The 18,063-nt window shown below is 35.0% G+C and overlaps 2 protein-coding genes across 2 annotated transcripts; one reads left to right on the top strand and one right to left on the bottom strand.

Annotated features, from left to right (window-relative positions):
* Positions 1-975: 975 nt before the first annotated feature.
* On the bottom strand, positions 976-8,723 carry LOC100371610 (E3 ubiquitin-protein ligase Zswim2-like). The gene is made up of 9 exons (XM_006814021.3): positions 8,137-8,723; positions 7,577-7,941; positions 7,196-7,438; positions 5,883-5,967; positions 5,477-5,604; positions 4,951-5,119; positions 4,377-4,726; positions 3,594-4,176; positions 976-3,176 (listed from the first exon to the last, which is right to left on the bottom strand). The coding sequence occupies exons 1-9, from the start codon at positions 8,284-8,286 to the stop codon at positions 2,982-2,984; spliced, it is 2,268 nt and encodes a 755-aa protein (XP_006814084.2). The 5' UTR covers positions 8,287-8,723; the 3' UTR covers positions 976-2,981.
* A 311-nt stretch (positions 8,724-9,034) lies between these two features.
* On the top strand, positions 9,035-15,003 carry LOC100371455 (protein FAM221A-like). The gene is made up of 6 exons (XM_085496338.1): positions 9,035-9,300; positions 9,912-10,085; positions 10,456-10,646; positions 13,451-13,663; positions 14,419-14,633; positions 14,749-15,003. The coding sequence occupies exons 1-6, from the start codon at positions 9,221-9,223 to the stop codon at positions 14,815-14,817; spliced, it is 942 nt and encodes a 313-aa protein (XP_085352464.1). The 5' UTR covers positions 9,035-9,220; the 3' UTR covers positions 14,818-15,003.
* The last annotated feature ends 3,060 nt before the right edge of the window (positions 15,004-18,063 follow it).

Below are 18,063 nucleotides of genomic sequence, written 5' to 3'. Positions count from 1 at the left end.
CTTCATTTAAATAATTTGGCTGTTAAATGTATGTACAAATCTGTAACAAGTTTCACAACTTTAAATTGAAGATTTTATTATAAACTGGTGATTATCACTTGTGTGCCAGCTGACTAGTATTACCGGTACTCTGATGAATTTCAGATCTTTCCCAGAAACCCAAAATATTTGAATTAACCTTTAATGATAGGGAACAGATATTTTGCACATGCACGACACAAAGACCACAGTCCTTGTGAAACTAGTTGTATAGGCAGTTCACATTGGTAGACTTTGACCCTTATTGCTGTGATGAATAGATCATTGTCACCTGCGGCAACTTTTACTTGCACATTTTGTTGGTTGATGCCTTATCTATGTAACAACTCTATTCCAAAATGTTAGTGATATATATATATATATATGTGAACACTTTTATTAGTTCCCGTTCAAAGTCCGAAAACGGGGACTTATAATTCGGTCTCTGTCGGTTCGAACTACCCCGCCCCCCGCGCGGGGGAGTTTTAATTTTATGATGTAGATAGGCAAGTGTAATTCACAGATAGATCACCATTGTTTGACACCCCCTGCCATGTGAATTTGAATTAGAGGCATGACAAACGTTAAATTGTATTCAACACATTTTGAACTGATATTTGAGGACACTGCCTTCACCATATTATTCAACACAAGAGGGCACTTGACTTATACAAAGGGTCTATTCGCCACTTTAGTCCAGAACTAACAATACAATTACAAAGAGTTGCAATTGCTGTATTCCCTATCCCAGAATCTCAAATTCGGTCATTACTCGTATGTCAACATTGTAAGCCCCATGTAAAGATTTATTGTCGGGCACCATGGCAACAAGCATTCATATTCATGAAATGTATGGTAATGTAATTTTAGTGTCTCATTCCCATCCTCAGACTTGCTTTTTCGCACACATACTTTAAACAATTTTAGCAAGTGCAATAACATAGACATGCACCTCAATTTGTTTTACTTTCACTTGTCATCTATGTTTTTCTTTGCTTTATCTTAAACCGAAGGGGTCGTCATGCAATAAGTGTTCGAATTTGATGTAAATAAACAATCTGTTGTATTTGCCACTTGGGACTCAAGGACAAGCTCCTGACAACCCCTCCATTTTAATATGACGAGCACAATAAGAACTTTCAAAATTTTACGGGGACTATGTCATTTTCAATGGCTTGTAGTTTTGTCATTTTAGCCACTATTAGCACCAACCCGCGCGCAAACAAAGGCGCGTCTTATAGGCTAGTCCATATTGGAAAACTCGTTCTTTTAATATTGGCCAAATGCCATGTGAACTTTATAAAAAATAACACATTCAAATTCTAAAATATAATTATATTAAAATTACAGATTGCACTGGAATGTACATTGTGAAAATTTGCCAACAAAATAAAAGCAATGGATGTGTTGCTATACAAGCCAAGTAAATTATGGAACATGACAAGTAGTTTGCTAATATTGCCCAAAGATACATAGACATCTTGATTCTAACGTATTCCTGCCTGTTCACTGAATAGGATTTGGGATGACCCTTCAAGGTCGAACATCCTGGCATTTTTTGGGGTGTTGTCCTTTTAACAGCAATAATTTTTAATATTTATTGTAACTACGGTACGTTTTTTTCGTGTTAAATTGTTTGTCTTTATTGGGCATTTTTTTTTTTTGATAAAATGTTTGAGAAATTGATAGTAAATTTACTGTATTAGTATTTATGGAGTATTTGATGCAAACATGTAGCTGAAACTGTTGAATATATAAAGTCAATCAGAGTAAAAAAAAAATGTCTTAGAAACAACAAATTCGTACAAAACATTGCTACCGCAAAATTTTTACAAGGGTAACAAAAGGTATTCCTTGAATAAAACTTGTACATTATAAAACCTTAAATAGTATCTGTCTGGATACTATTTAAACAATAGTGTAGTTCAGATGGATCAAGAAAACTTAATAAAAATATTGATTTTTAAATGACTTAGTTTTAAAAAATTTTCATGAAGCAAAGTGGAGAGAACTTAAAATGAGTTGTTGCCCAATTAGATGGTTGGTCTCTGTTCATTACCATTGTTGGTTATGGCGTATACCCAGTCAACATAATAAAGCTGGAATTCTTTTTTTGAGATGCAATCTGAACAAAAACCTATTTTTTTTTTTAAATATTGTTTACTACTCCAAACTGTAAACCCAATCTGATTACGATTTAACAAAATCTTGAGTTTGCAGAACCATGGAGGTAATAAGAGGTAATGGAGGTATTACCTCCATGGCAGAACACATAACAATATTTGTTAGATGAAAAATCAAAACTACTTACCAGTATGCGCATATGCAGTGATTGTTATTTTACATAGCAAAACAACCAGTGCACATGCAGAGCTTCATCGAACAATACTCTATAATGTGTGCTACAAGAACAGAGTGTTCTTGTGATAAATCTTATTCCAATGTAGTTGCCAATGTACACTATCAACAAAATTAATCAAAGAAACCTTAGAAACAACTCGCATGTACTTAGGTTATTGGAGCATAGAGTACAAATACGCAATATTTAACATAATTTACAGGTTTAATATTGGTCTCTTAAACCAGATGTCTGTTCGCTAATAAAACTCTGCTCTTTGTAATGAGCTACATGTACAAATGTACTTGAAAGCAATCATACTTGAAGTACCTATATATATAGTTTGCAGAAAATTTATGCAAAATAGGTAATTACTTTGCATGGGATTTAAACCTTGAAATTAACACATATCAGATTTCAATGAAACTACTTCATTTGCATAAATTAACCAATTTTAATATGCATGTTCCATAGATACCTCCAGTATTACTCATCAAATATGAATGAAACTTGCTATAATTTGAGTTTTAAATAAGATGTTCATGGAGGTAATGTAAAAGTTCTTTTGTCAACGTCTTTCTGAATTCAAGCTGTCATTCTTGAAATATATATCCAGGATGTATAATTAACTTTGATGTCCATGTATGGAAAGTGCACTTAGTCCATTAGCAGACAGTATATCACTATTGCCCATTCCATTTGCTGTGGCTAATCTGTTCATCACTGTTGGTTTTCTTATTTTTCTAGATCTTGTGGTGCTTGTATTTTGTTCCTGTACCAGCCCTGCATGCCCAGCACCAAGGAATAGACTCTCTAGGGCCTGAAATAAACCAAATTCAAACTGTATATAATCTTTAGTTTGATTTCTCTTCAGGAGAAGTTGAGTCAGATTATTTCATCTTGTGTTAATATCAAAGTTAACTGGTACTTTGTCCTATTAGTGCATTCTCCTACATAAATGATAGAGGTGTGTCCATGGTAGAAATATGTTGTATTTTAATGATCCAGTAAACAGTAAATACAATGTTTGGTTCATATGCACTTCTATTAGAGAATTGAAGAAGAGTGAACATTGCTTGTTGGATATCAACATCAACAAATGCGCATTGAAACAAAGTAATTTTGTTTTATATACAAAAAACGTTTCTTCCCATAACCATAGACCCTTTTTAGGGTCTATGCCATAAGATTATGTTATGAGCCAATTTTTTTTGTCTTGTATGAAAATTCTCCTTACCTCAAGTCTTGCAGCTGAACTTGGTCTTTCAAGGGACCTTGCTCTTGTACCACTAGAACTTCTCCGCCTTATTTCTGCTGCTTGTCTATTTCTGGCTCTGCCCCTTTCTCTGACAGCTTCTCTGTCAAGAGTACCACTTGGAAGAGGAGGTCTGGTTTGTAGACCTGAAACAGACTGTGTTTGCTGCCTGCCTTGCAAAGGTGATATCAATTCTTCTCTCTGCATTGGGATTGAGGGCCTGCTATCTGGTGCGGGTTGTATACTTGATGGTTGTGGTCTTCCTCTACAAATTGTCCTGTTTGCTATCAGTCTTTCAGAGAATCTCTCCCTGATGACGCCATCAACTAAAGGCGACAACTCTGATATATGCAGCATTGGTATAGACGGAGCAACAGGTATCCGCTCATCCAGTCTCCTTCCACTAGATTGGGTTTCTTCTCTTCGTGGAGGATTTAAATTGCCAATTCTGTCTCTATCAGTTAGTCTTGTTGGAGTGCTGTTTCTCCTCCTCGGTGGGGTGCTACCCCTTCTTCTCATGCTCACACCCGACGAGCTGCTAGTGCTTCGCAGTAGTTCTTGTGTCCTGAAAAGAAAGAATCAGTTATTCGGATGCAGTGACAAAAGCGGATTAAATTAGGTGAGGTACTCATCCTGGTTAATGTACCACATGAAAACTATTAATCAAGGTGTAGAATTGATGTAAGATAAGTAGATTTGTTAACAGTGCTACATGTAGCAGGTAAAGGACTCGCAATGTTAGGTGTGAAAACGTATAAATATTACCTTTGTGGTGTTGATTGTCTAGAACCTAAACCAGAACCAGTTAATGTAAATGTGGATTCTAAGCCTTCATGTTCACTATCCCCACTGGCCTCACTGCTATTTACTCTTGTGTTCCGAGCGTTGGGCAACCCACCAGCTCTTCTGCCTGCAAACCCAATACCAGGAATCTCTAGTTGCAAGGTACTACCAGTACCTTCAGCGCTTTCCTGTGGTCTGTTAGCAGACTGTCTCTGTCTTTCAGCTCTGGCATTCTCCACCATGGTTCTGATAGCAGCGTACATATTCATACCATCTACCGGACAGGTGGCGTGTTCATGTAACAACCACTGATCAAGACATGTCCAGTGAAACTGAAATAGAAATCATTTTTCACATCAGACATCACAATTACTACAATGTTTGACCTCAGCAATCATGGGTTTCAAGAATAAATTTCAAAGGCACTGCTATCTTGAATGGAAGAGGTATTCTTGATATGTGCAAAAAATCATAACAGCATTCTTAGCATTATCAGCCCAGCAGTACAAGTTTTTAGTTCAGTCACACACTTCCACCATCATAGTTTTGTTCTCACCTCATGTTTACATGGCAGTTTCTTGACAACTTGTCCCACAGAATAGGATCTAAGGCATATTCTACACTGGGCACCAGGAGTTAATAATAAACTACTCGGCCTTATTGTATGTTTGGCTAATGACTGTACCAAGTATTCAGGAACAGTGGTGGCATTCTCTGCTTCGTTACTGCAACATAAATGTCAGTCAGTCAGTAAAAATCACACATACCATCATGTTGCTATATGTATTTCAATTTGTTAGGTATTATGGCAAGAGATGTGTAATATTGCACAATAATTCCATGGACAAAAACTTTAAAAGAAGATAACAAGTAAAATTTTTTCAAGTTAGGAAAATTCTGTAGAAGCAATCATTTCATTGAGATCCTTATAACAGCATCACTAAATAACTGCTGGGAGAATTTTAAACAAGAATGAACTTAATATTGGTAGTGGAAGTTAAACCTCACATTCAGTTAAAGTACTACTACCGGTAGTTTCATGCAATACAAAAGGTTGTATCAATGGGTAGTTGGCACAGTACCTGTCTAGTTGTAGAAGCATGTCATAATCATTATCGGTAATTTCACGGTTTTGTAAAGCACTAACAACAGCTGAGGGTAATACAGTGCCTGAACCTCTTTCTGCTGGCCTCCACCTTTGGTTGGATTTCTGTAAATAGAACGTGTGAAGTACAACATTATTTTGAAAATAGTTTTAAAAAGACACATTTATATAGCATGCAAAACATGCGAAGTGCACTTTTCAGCAACTGAATGTGATATTTATAGCAGGCAGTTCCCCCAACTCAGAACTGAAGATCTTCCAATTCATAAATCTTTAAAACATGCTGCAAATAGTAAAAATTTAGCAATTTATTAAAAACAAAGAATGTGAATTCACCAAATGATATATTGGTACTGGGCATCACACTAAAATACAAATCTTACCTGTCTATAAACAAATGAATGCTGTGTATGTGTGTCAGTATTAAAACATCCCTGACAGAGACAGTAGTCAACACAGGTCGTACACCTACAAATAATGAAGCACAGTGATGAACAAAAATGAATTTCTTCAATAGACCAACTTTAATGTGGATCTATAAATTTTTTAAAAAGTATGCATGAACAGGCCATATTTACTTGTCTGCAGATTGAACACAAAACTGTATATTCCCATTGGCCAAGTTTTTAGCTCCAATGTCGACTTTGTCGAGCGGAGCTTATCATATGAGTGATTGTCCGTTGTCGTCAACTTTACAATTTCAACTTCTTCTTCGAAACCGCAAGTCAGAATTTTTTCAAATTTTGATATGCAAGTACCTTGGATGGTTCTTTCTCAGATTTGTTGATTTTGTAATGATATCTTTAATTCTCTAATTTTGGTGAATATTTTTGTCATTTTTGGTAAAAAATGATATTTTCGACTTCTTGTTAAAAAACGCATGTCCAATTGCTTTGATACTACATATATAGGTACTACATGTGGACCTCTCTCAGATTTGTTCATTTCGTGATGATATCTTCAATTCTCTAATTTTGATGAATATTTTTGTAATTTTTGGTAAAAAGTGATATTTTCGACTTCTTGTTAAAAACCAAAAGTTCAATTGCTTTGATATTACATATATAGATACTACATGTAGACCTTTCTCAGATTTGTTCATTTCGTGATGATATCTTCAATTCTCTAATTTTGGTGAATATTTTTGTCATTTTTGGTAGAAAGTGATATTTTCGACTTCTTGTTAAAAACTGCAAGTCCGATTGTTTTGATACTATACATATTGTTCATTTTCTAATGATATCTTCTGTTCTTTAATTGAAATGTGCATTGCTAACAGCGGAGCTATCTCAGCCGATAGACTGCTTGTTAATAAATATTGTTGAGTACAGTTCAGGTGTAACCGTTTACAGTAGCTGCTAAATAAAACTAGCTAACAGCCAGTTTGGTGGTCAAGTTACACTCAGACTGCACAAAATAGACAGAGCCAAATTTAGTAGTCATATAATATCACTAGGTAAAATAGATAGCAGCTTACAAAATTATCAAAACATGATGCTTATTCAAGTTCAAATAAGCCCACATTACAACATACAGTGCTAATTGCTATAAAGTATTATTTACACCAATCTCGGTATGTAAATTAGCACAATTTATACTCAGTGGAAAATTGTTTCAAATGCAGTGCAATTTATAATGGTATAATGATGAGAAGAGGATGGATGGAGTATACTGGTACATTCAATTGTATAATTACCTGTAACATTTTCCTTGTAATGGTGACATCTGACAACGTTTACAGACTGATCCGAGGTGTAAATCCAACCTCTCAGCTCTTGTTTTCCTGAGGGATGAGTTCCTGTACTCAGACTCCAATGCCTGAAGTGGTCCAAAGTTCTCCCTACATAGAGGACACTGTATGGTCGTCTCACCCTGTGATTTCTGATGCTCAGCCCATACCTTCATACATTTGATATGGATACTCTTGGCACAACCATATCTGTGGGGAAAAAAAAGATGGTTTAATCCTGTATCTTACATACATTTAGGCATCAACATTTACTTACATTGCGTTATATAAAAAATAAAATAATAGTTCCCTAGATTTAATCTTTATGCTTTACAAAAAAGCATTTACCTGCAGTAAGTGACTGGTTCATGTTTCTCCAGTAACTCATCCTGACAAATTGGACAGACATCATCTTCAGTAATCGGTCTTTGCTCTAGCATCAACTTCCCGTCAAGACCAACTTGAGTAGGGGTGCCTTTATCAGCATTTTTTGCTTGTAAATAGCCTTGTCCCCTCCGACGTGGATCCTCACGCTGTGTAACTCCTCGCAGTACCTGATTGATTTCTCTTTCAACAAGTCCTTTCTGAAAAGAAATTTCATTCTGGCGGGGTACACGAAATTTCTTTAAAATAACCCAGCAGATGTGTTGACAAATATCCTTATCTGTTCGAAAGTTTTTGCAAGTACACGAGTGTGGATCTCCAAGAAAGACCTGTAATAACAAATGAAACGTGTCTCGCTGTTAATTTAACGTATCATACCATTGTATGCAGAAACAGGTCATATGTCATATTTAACATTGCATTATTAGATGCATACATGTTTTAGTCAATCATTATTGTTTGTGTTATGCACACTTTGCATGAAAAAATTGAAAGTATGAATTTATTTGTTCGTATTATTATACCTTTAGTTTTCCCTTTTCACCTTCTTCCTTCAGTAAAAATCCAGTTGGACCAATCTCTCTCAATATGTACATGGTAGCTCTCTCTGCCTGGTCCTGTCTCCAGCTCACAAGGTCGGTGACTGTCCCCCTCCATGCTACACTACGCGACATAACGGCAAAGATGACAGCTCAGATTTTAGAATGAACGCCCAAAATTAAGTTCACTTGGGGTTCAAGTTCATTTCCAAAAAATCAAAAACTTTACTACCAAAGTTTAAAAGAATTATAAAGGCATGTATTACGTGGTTACATCCATTATATTATATTGAAGCGATGCGTCGTGACCTTGGCAACACTTATTTGCAAGATCTGCCATGATGTTGATAACTCATAAATCGGTTCCTGGCGATCGTGATTCAACGAGCATATCGCGTTCCAATGTAAAAGCAGGAACGACTTTCAGTAGTTTGAGAGAAATTTTGATTTCAAAGAAAATAAATAACTGACGAGATGTTAGGACGGAGTAAATTACATTGGACGGAATTGACGAAACAGCGACGAGCACAGGTTATTTACACGGCCTCCTCCATTTTGAAATGTTTACCCGCCTCGTTTTGGTGATCACTACGTTACTCGTTCGCAAGAACCATTATTATGTTTCATATATTATGTTCCCAGTATCCAAAATTAAAGGTCAATAATTCTGTGAATTATTATGTAAGTAAACTTTACTCATTTTTATATAAAAGACATATAAATTAATATTAGATTGTACATAAAAAGGTGTGATTAAACAATACATCAGAACAAGGATAAAGATAATTTCCTTCTCGACGGCGGCCATTTTGACGCTAATTTGGTTGCCAAATAATAGACGATCTCGGAGGTTAGCCGTTGCATATTGATTTGTGTTGATTTAGGCGACTGCTAAGCGAACCTTGACGCATCAGACTATTTCCGAAGGGCTCACACAGGTCCCTATTCAGTTAACACGTGCCAGTTACTGTATTTTGAGCTAGGACGGGATGAACTCGATGTTATTTGAGTGACCGACTGCAGACATTCATTCGCAACTCTACATTGTATTCAAAATACAACAGCAATTATGGCTGATGATCGACAATATCATTTGAAATTTGACAACTCTGCCGGCGCTCACGTTGACGCTTATTTAGAGTACAAAAGGTAAGTTATGACCTTATAAAAAGAATGAATAAATTTATTTATTCATTTATTTTCATTCTTTAATTCACTTATTTATTTCATTTCAATGGTACAGTATTTTAAACAGTTCTAAGTAATAGCATTTTTTATGCTACTGAGAAGTACATCGTTTGATATCTTTGGCACTGATTAATTAATATCATGTGTTTGTTTTACTTTAGTTTAAAATATTGAATATCAAAACAATTTTAAATATTTTTGTTTCTGGTTATCATGTGTTAGTGTCATGTCACAGCGTTTTTTAAAAGTTTTTGTCAAAATTTTATCATAATTTTGAATTAAAATTAAAAATATTTTCGTTTTTTTTAAATCACCATAAACTTTTTTTACTGGGCCAAAAACAAATATATTTCACTGAATATGAATTAAGGTTGTTACAAACTTTATTATTACCCAACCACGTAGGGCCAATGTTACATTCCGGTAAATATTGGTTCCCAACACATGTACTAGCAGGATTTGTGTCTCCCCCGTGAAAGGTCATATGCTTTGAAGGCCATTATAGTTGCAAATGGCTTGTGGTTCATATCTGCTTTTAACATATCCTATGCTTTTGTTTTTATTGTGAGCAGAGTTGTTGGCGAAGATGATGGAGGAAAACCATTCACTCCCAAGGAGTATGAAAAATACAAGAAAACAGTGGTTGCAAAACGAATGCAAAATAGATTGTTCGTAAGCTGGACATCACCTGATGGTATGGACTGTAAATTGGTCGGACCCGAAACGCCATGTTTTTGTACACACAGGTGAATGTTTTAACTTTACATTGTTCTTTCAACTCTTTGAATGACACCTAAATTATTTTTTCAAGATTTTTTTAAATGTTGAATAGACTTCTTTAAAGTATATAGGTGTGTAGAATAAAATTGGTTTTGATGTTATTTTAAAATTATTTGTTAGACTTGTTTATTGCTGTCAGTGTATTTGTCACTTTATGTGATGTTAATTAATTCTGTCATTTTGTTGATTCACTAAACATGGACATTGACCAATCAGCTGTTATCAAGCTGTTTAATATGCTAGTGGTGGTTTTCACATTTTTTATTTTATTTGAATAAAAAAAAATGAATCGCTGCATGTCTACACATTAAGCCACCATTGTGTCTCCCATGACAGGTACAAACAACACAAGACTGATTTTGATGAATTACCCACAGAGAGACCAATTCATTTACCGTGCAGAGTCAAAGGATGCAAGTGTCGTGCATATCACTACATTCCATTGAACGGCAGTCAACCAATCAGATGTCAGTGCAAACACTATACAGATGACCATTCTGAACGCAAGCCATACAAATGCCAAAAAGGTAACTGTAATGTACCGGTAAATTGTATTGAAAGTGATACAAACATTCACATCACTCACAAAATGTTGTCTCCTGAAAATTAAAACAGTAGCATTATACCAGATTTGCTCTATTACAGGTACTATTGTCAAAATAAGTAACATTTTAATTATTCCTTATACACCAAATGTAATTAGTCCCCGTTCGGACGAAGTCCGAAAACGGGGACTTATAATTCGGTCTCCGTGCGTCTGTGTGTCCGTGCGTCCGTGTGTCCGTGCGTCCGTGCATCCGTCCGGAGTTATATCTCAGAGTCCCTTGGACCGATTCCGTTCATTCTTTGCATGTGCTTAGTACTTTATGTGGGACATATGCACATGCAGTGGTTTAGCGATTCGATTCAAAATGGCCGACTGGCAGCCATCTTGTTTTTTGAAAATGTTGTATTTTGGACATGCTTTGTCAGTTGTCATTCAAACTTGGTACATAGATTATACATGTTAGGATACATGTCCATGATGGATCAAAGATGGTCGACTGGCAGGCATCTTGTTTTTGTTTTTTTATGCGGTATCTTGGACGTGCTCTGTCAGTTTTCATTCAAATTTGGCACATACATGTACTTTATACATGTTAGGATGCATATCCATGACAATTTGTTTCAAAATCTGGTCAAGAATGGCCGATTGACAGCCATCTGACTTTTTGGCCTTACTACTATATTTCCACAATTTATATACCATTTTCATTCGTATTTGGCACATACATCATACTTTTACATATCAGTGTGTTTCATAATCAGATCAAAGATGGCTGAATAACGGCTGTTTTTATTTTGGCCATATTACTATGACACGAAACACGTGTTTTGATGTAAATAAACAATCTGTTGTATACGCCACTTGGAACTCAAGTTTCAAGGACACGCTCGCGACAACCCCTCCGCTTTAATATGACGAGCACAAAGAGAACTTAACGGGGACTGTGTCATTTTTAATGACTTGTTTTTGGTTAATATGAGCTAATACAGCGTGTCATAATTTTGCAGTATTTTCCATAAAAGGAAATGCGAAATCCAAATATGGAATGATTACACACGTAAGTGTCCTCTAATAATAAAAACAAATATTGTTGTGCTCGGTCGATACTCCCGCTGTACTGTCTTCGTGCATACTTTAAAGTATCTTCGTAATAACCTTATAGTGTAATGGATTATTTGGTAGTTTTATAACCATAGGCAGACACATGCACAGGACATAATATTTATCAGTAATATTGGTCATTGCGAGTGTACAACCAGTAGTATTGTTGGATGGACAATATATACCGTACTGATGGACACGATGACAAAGGAAATCACACTGACAATATGTGATAATAGGCTGTGTTGTTATCCCTCACAAGAAATGGTCATACTTTAATGAATTCCTAGACAAGAGAAATGTTTTATCAGTTATTTTTTTTTGTATGTAGTCCTGTAGAATATATTTATTTATTTTCTTAGTCACACAAAAAGTGAATTTTCTATTCAGTAAATGCAAGGAGCTGAAAATACAGTTCTTTTCACTAACGCTGTGAATGACAATAGGTGTGCTATCACGTTACCAGGCACCTCGGACAGGATGTTGAGTTCAGTTTTTGGTAGCAACGCCCATACTTCAGACTATTCTTTTGTAGGTGGTCTGTAGTAAACAGTCTCTTTGTTCACCACAATGGATTTAAAGTTTTGATGTTGATAGCCTCATATTGCCAACAAATCACATAGGCTTTGTACTATGACGATCATTGCGTCCTGTACCCTTCCCTACCAATAATACTGTAATCAAGATAACAATTATACGTTTTAGTCTAAAAGAATACGTTTTTGCAAATCTGCTTTTGACAATTAAGTGAGTGAAAACTGGAATCTTTATTTAAATGTCCATATGGATAGGGAATTTCTAGTTACTTGTCCCAACTAAAATCTACCGGCCAGTGACTGATGAAAACAGTAAAATTATTTATTTTCACTATTTTAATGTTTTGAGCATTTTTACAGAGTGTTAAGTTCACAAACTTGTCAGACAAACAATGAGTTCTATTATTATTCTACATGTCACATGAATTTAATTTAGCAAATTTTACTTATCAACAAAAATACCAAAATTAAACAATTAATGCATTACAGGAGGTTGTAATGTTGACCGTTGTCATAACCCAAGTATACCTTACATATGGCTATATACTCATAATCTACTCTATGATATTCTATGATATCTTGGTCACATTTCTATCTGGTATTTATGGAATTTTCTAAAGAGACTCAGATGAATTGAGTTTATTACAGGACACTCAATAAACCTTTGACTTCATCAAACTCATTTATTGAACACAGTGCATACAATTTGTGTTATGGTCTTTGACCTGCCAAAACAGATAAAGATCTCTTTTCATTTAGCGTTAATGTAATGGGTTATACAAGCTCCAAAAAAGAACAGCAGGGATGATATTTGACTTTCAACTCAAACTTCCACCTAACTTTGTAACCATTCTGAGCAAGCACCTAAGTCCCCTTTTTTTTATATTTTCCAACATTTTTATCGAAATCTGTAGCCAATATGAATAATTATAGAAAAATACATAAAAAAGTCAAAATGTTAGCAGGTAAAATTTTATTGTACAAATCTTTCCAAAAAAAAAAAAAAATCCATTGCTTATAGTCCCAATACAGCTAGGAAGATCAGCTGATTTGTTACTTGGTTATCCAACTAATGGTGATTGATTGAAAATACACTAATTGATGTGGTAGTATGACATGTATCTTTTAATCGTTCCTTTATCTACAGGTTCTGGTTGTATCTGTGCTGCATTCAAGAGTTCTTTCACTTGTAGCTGCGGCCAACCAACCTATGTACATGAGACTATCGTAGAAACAAAAGATGAGAGACAAGCACGTGGTCATCCCGTGGGATATGATGTACCATACGCTGCTATGGGAGGATTAACAGGATTCAGTTCACTAGCTGAAGGGTATATGAGATTAGATGACAGTGGGGCTGGTACGTCTATTGCCAAATTTATATTGCATGATACATGTACCGAATCCGGTATATTAATCTAGATATAAGTGGGCATTGTATGGTCGCATCCAAGTATTCTCTAAGACAGACCGGAAACGGAAACGAGACAAAAACAAAAGATTTTTCAAGTTAGCGTGAGGGAAATAACGTTGCTAAGTATTATCGTCAAGGAAAGCTATTGTTTAAGCTAGTCTGTGATTGGTTGCTGGCAATGTTTGGGGGATTTTGACCAGTTTGTGACGTAGGCTTGTCTTAGAGAATTGAAGAACAGACATACTGTATTTGTTTATTGCATTACCGTAGTAGCGCATGCACTTATTTAAACTATAGAAATATTTCTATGGTCAAAATAAGTAATATTTTAATGTTTCAGTATACAATAAATGCAATCATTCATTTCAAAGATGTTGAAACTTTCAATAGCATGCAAACGAATGAAAAAAAATTATCCTTGGGGGCGGAGCTATGTCACAGAACATTCTATGTTGCTAAGATGGTCACCAGTGTATCATCTATTCCTAATTCTAAGCACTCTACTTACACTGTTTAGGACAGTCTCGACAAATATCCTAAAGTACAGTTTTATGACAGTTTTCGATCTTTTTTTTCACCGTGATAGTTGCCAGGTGGTGGAAATACTTGGTTGTCTGCCCAGAAGATTGGATGTGTTTTGTATGATTTAGATTACTGTATATGATTGATAATTTGATTCAATGTTGATAATGATGTTTTAGGTGCTCCAGATGAGGAGTGGCTGAACCAACCTGTTGGGGCCTCCGATCACCCATTCCTTAGAATGCATGCAACTGCTATTAACCGTTTGGAAGGTGGTCCACAACGGGGGCAGATAACATCTGGTGAAATGGATAAACTTAGTGACCAGATGTCGCACCTGAAAAAACCTGGTGAAAGTGACATGGATTTCTATGAAAGGCGATATCAAGAACGAGTAAGTCTTGCACATTAGATTTCTCGCATTGACTCAGTGATTTGTTCTGTATTACAAATTTCTTGTTGATTTGAACTCTATTATATGTCTTCTCATTCTGTTTTTTGTTTTTCAGAAAAAAGAAGAAAGACTCAGAGCGCGTCAGGCCCCAGCATTGAAGTCAAAAGGTTCGTCTAGGAAGTGAAAACATCCATAAATAAGTCTCTGAGTCAGCCAATAGTTAAAATAGTGGTAAAATAATCATATACCACAGTGTTTTATGTTTAGAAGTAGGCCCGGAACATGAATAAGACACATTTTGGGTAAATCCTGCTGTCAACTGAAATCGGCAATATTTTCCAATAGGAACAGAGCGTGTTCAATTATTAAAGTCAATGGGATCATCTAGGAAGTGAAAACATTCCTATATATTAAGTCTGAGACTCAGTCAGAATAGTGTATTGAAATATATCAACTGTCACATATACTGTTATTGCAATGATTTTAGATTTATTATGATGTATATTTAATTATTTTTAATTCACACAAAATGAGATGATTTATTAGTTTTAATACAGTAAAAAAATTCATAATTGACCTAGTTATGTCCACCACCTTCTCATGCTGCTCAACATTGGGTGAGATTTAGGGAAGGGGGGGAAGGTTATACATCATTCATGAAAATTAATTTTTCGTTATAACTCTGAATATTTATAGTAAAGAGAGCAGATAATTTTATATGATAAAGACTTCATAAAAGCAACTAAGGTATAAGTAATAAATGATACATTGTATAAATATTTAGATGTGTAGACCACTAAATCTGCACATGGTACACCATTGACTAAAATTGCCTGAAGATTATCATTGTAATAATCTTCAGTATTTTAAAATAAATTCAGTTCACATTGTATTTTTTTTTTTCGAAAAAAGTGACCAGTTTGTACAGATCTTGATATTTACATGAAAACTAGCAATCTTGTAGAGCATGTCTATTTTTTGTCTATTGCATATCACACCAACCACAATGTATATTTTGTGTTTTTGTTTTTATTTTTCTATCAAAACTAGTTTGAATAATTTATATAATCTATTTATAAAAAGAAATTAACAAAGCAATGTTAACTTCAAGCTTTAATGGGTGGGAGCCGCAACAACAGTATGTATGTGTTTCATATGGGTCCCATAATATGCATACAAACTTGTGTGCCAAATGTATTTATTTACATATAATTTGAATGCATGTGGTGTTTCACTATTTCACTATTAGCGATGAATTAAACGTTACATTTGCCCCTTGTATACTTTTTGCACCTTATACTTCTTTTTCAAGATTTCACTTCAAGCTGTACAACATTAATATTTATTGTTAAATATGCAAATGTTTCCTATTTGGAATATTGTTAATCAAAATACTAGTATTGTATGTTTGATAATTACAAAGTCCTATGTAAAACAGCTTAAAATACATGTACATGTAAGGTCATTGAAAAAAGTTTGTAACAGCGACAATTTCATTTGGGTCTTGAATACTAGTACATTGAGATGAGTTTTGAGAAATAATGTTCTCATGTTAATGTAGCGGGAAAGGTGTGATGATTTTTAAATAAATTCATTGTCTGTTCAAAATCCATGTTTACCCACAGTCTCTTTATTATTTTGATTTACCATACTATACCCTTTTTTTAGAAAGTCTGGATATATATCACATCATACATACTAGGTCATTAGTAGATTTTGTGGGGTCCAAGTGAGATACCGGGGGTAGTTACATTCATTATTCGAAGTGAAGAAAACATAGGAAAAAAATGTAGTGACTTCTGAATAGATTTATTCTATTATTTCAACAAAGTAGAATTGTACAATTTATTGATCAGTACAATGAAAGGTATAAAGCTATGGTTGGCTATTACATTTTTTTGATAAATACATTCTTAAGCAAAGCTCTAGCTTTGTGCCTTTGACTGTATTAGCCTTGTTTAAAAAATAATTTCATACAAAATGGTGCAAATTGAGGGAAACCCTGCATGATGCCAGTGATATGTTAAAGCGAGAGGGTCATCACTTGCGCATGCACGGGAATTGAGTCCCAAGCGACGATAACAACACACACTAAAAACGCAAAGGCTCATGGGTAGACGCTTGTTTGTAAACAACGACAGGCTATGGCCATCTGGTGCATGCGCAGGTGAGGTACAAGGGTACATACTTTTTCCCACTAGTTTCCATATACCTACTGTATTATGACAAATGTATAAACCCACTAAATTATTGTGTTGTAATAGGGAAAATATATTATTCTAGAGTATTTGGTTTGGAAATACTGCAATAATCCCAAGGAATAAGCCAATGAAATGAAAAGATATACAATACCTACCGTTGGGGGCGCTCGTTATATACACTGAAATCTGGTCAAGAGATGTCCATACTAAGCAAAAAAAAATAGGATGTACTATTTTGAGGTCATGATTGACAAGTCACTGTTCGATATTATTTTTATCCAGCAAATTCGCTGTAAAATAGTGACAATTTTTTTTTTCTATCTGCTCTAAATTGTATCACTTTGTCTTTGCATCTGAAACAGCACTGTCCGCAACTGAACAAATATGTTGCTTATACTAGGTAGTATTAGCTCATTATGTTAATTGGATAATCAATGTACATATTATTTTTTAACTTATTATGCAGAAATGCATCTGCATAATCAGTTGGCATGTATCAAGTTTCAATTCACTTGAATAAACTGTTATGTTACAAATCAAAATATAATAAAATAATTCACCTGTATGCAAATTGGATTATTAATATGCACATACCAAGTTTTAGTTGATTCGAGAAAACATAAGATGCACAAAACATGACTTGATTAGCATGAAAATTATCTAATCATAATGAATGGGTTAATTAAATTATTGATTGATAAAGATGATCATAAAAGTAGGAAACTGGAGATGTCAAATGGAGAACCAAATGATAAACAGGTTCAGAAAGTGGCGACCATAAGCATTGCAGTGTGTTTATACTTCTCTCAACAATTAGTCTGATAATTCTAAATTATCTTCATAATAATTCGTTTTATTTATGAGTAGCGTGTACTTTAATCACAGTTCCTCTGTGATAGATGGACTGTGCTTTAAAGCGCGGTCGTCGTCGCGCTGTGCATGTGCGACATTTGTGTTGATAAACATTGATTTTCCTATAATCCAAGTATGAGATTTAACCTGGGCTCGACTTGCACTGAATACCGCCAGTGACTACTTCGATACCTTCCAATCACCTAATTAAAACTTGGAAGCGCCTCAATTTGTACTCAATGATCTGCGGAACAGTTAAAGGGCGGCAGTCCTGATCGATATAGGACTCATAGCGACGTATAGTACAACGCGTGTAGAATACATTGTTTATTTGCATGAAATTCGAACACGCGCTGAGCGACGACCACCGCGCTTTA

Source organism: Saccoglossus kowalevskii, unplaced genomic scaffold (assembly GCF_978046115.1).
Source record: "Saccoglossus kowalevskii unplaced genomic scaffold, keSacKowa6.1 SCAFFOLD_162, whole genome shotgun sequence".
Classification (NCBI taxonomy): Eukaryota; Metazoa; Hemichordata; class Enteropneusta; family Harrimaniidae; genus Saccoglossus; species Saccoglossus kowalevskii.
The sequence above is the reverse complement of the archived record's forward strand: the minus strand, read 5'-3'. Positions and strand labels throughout refer to the sequence as shown.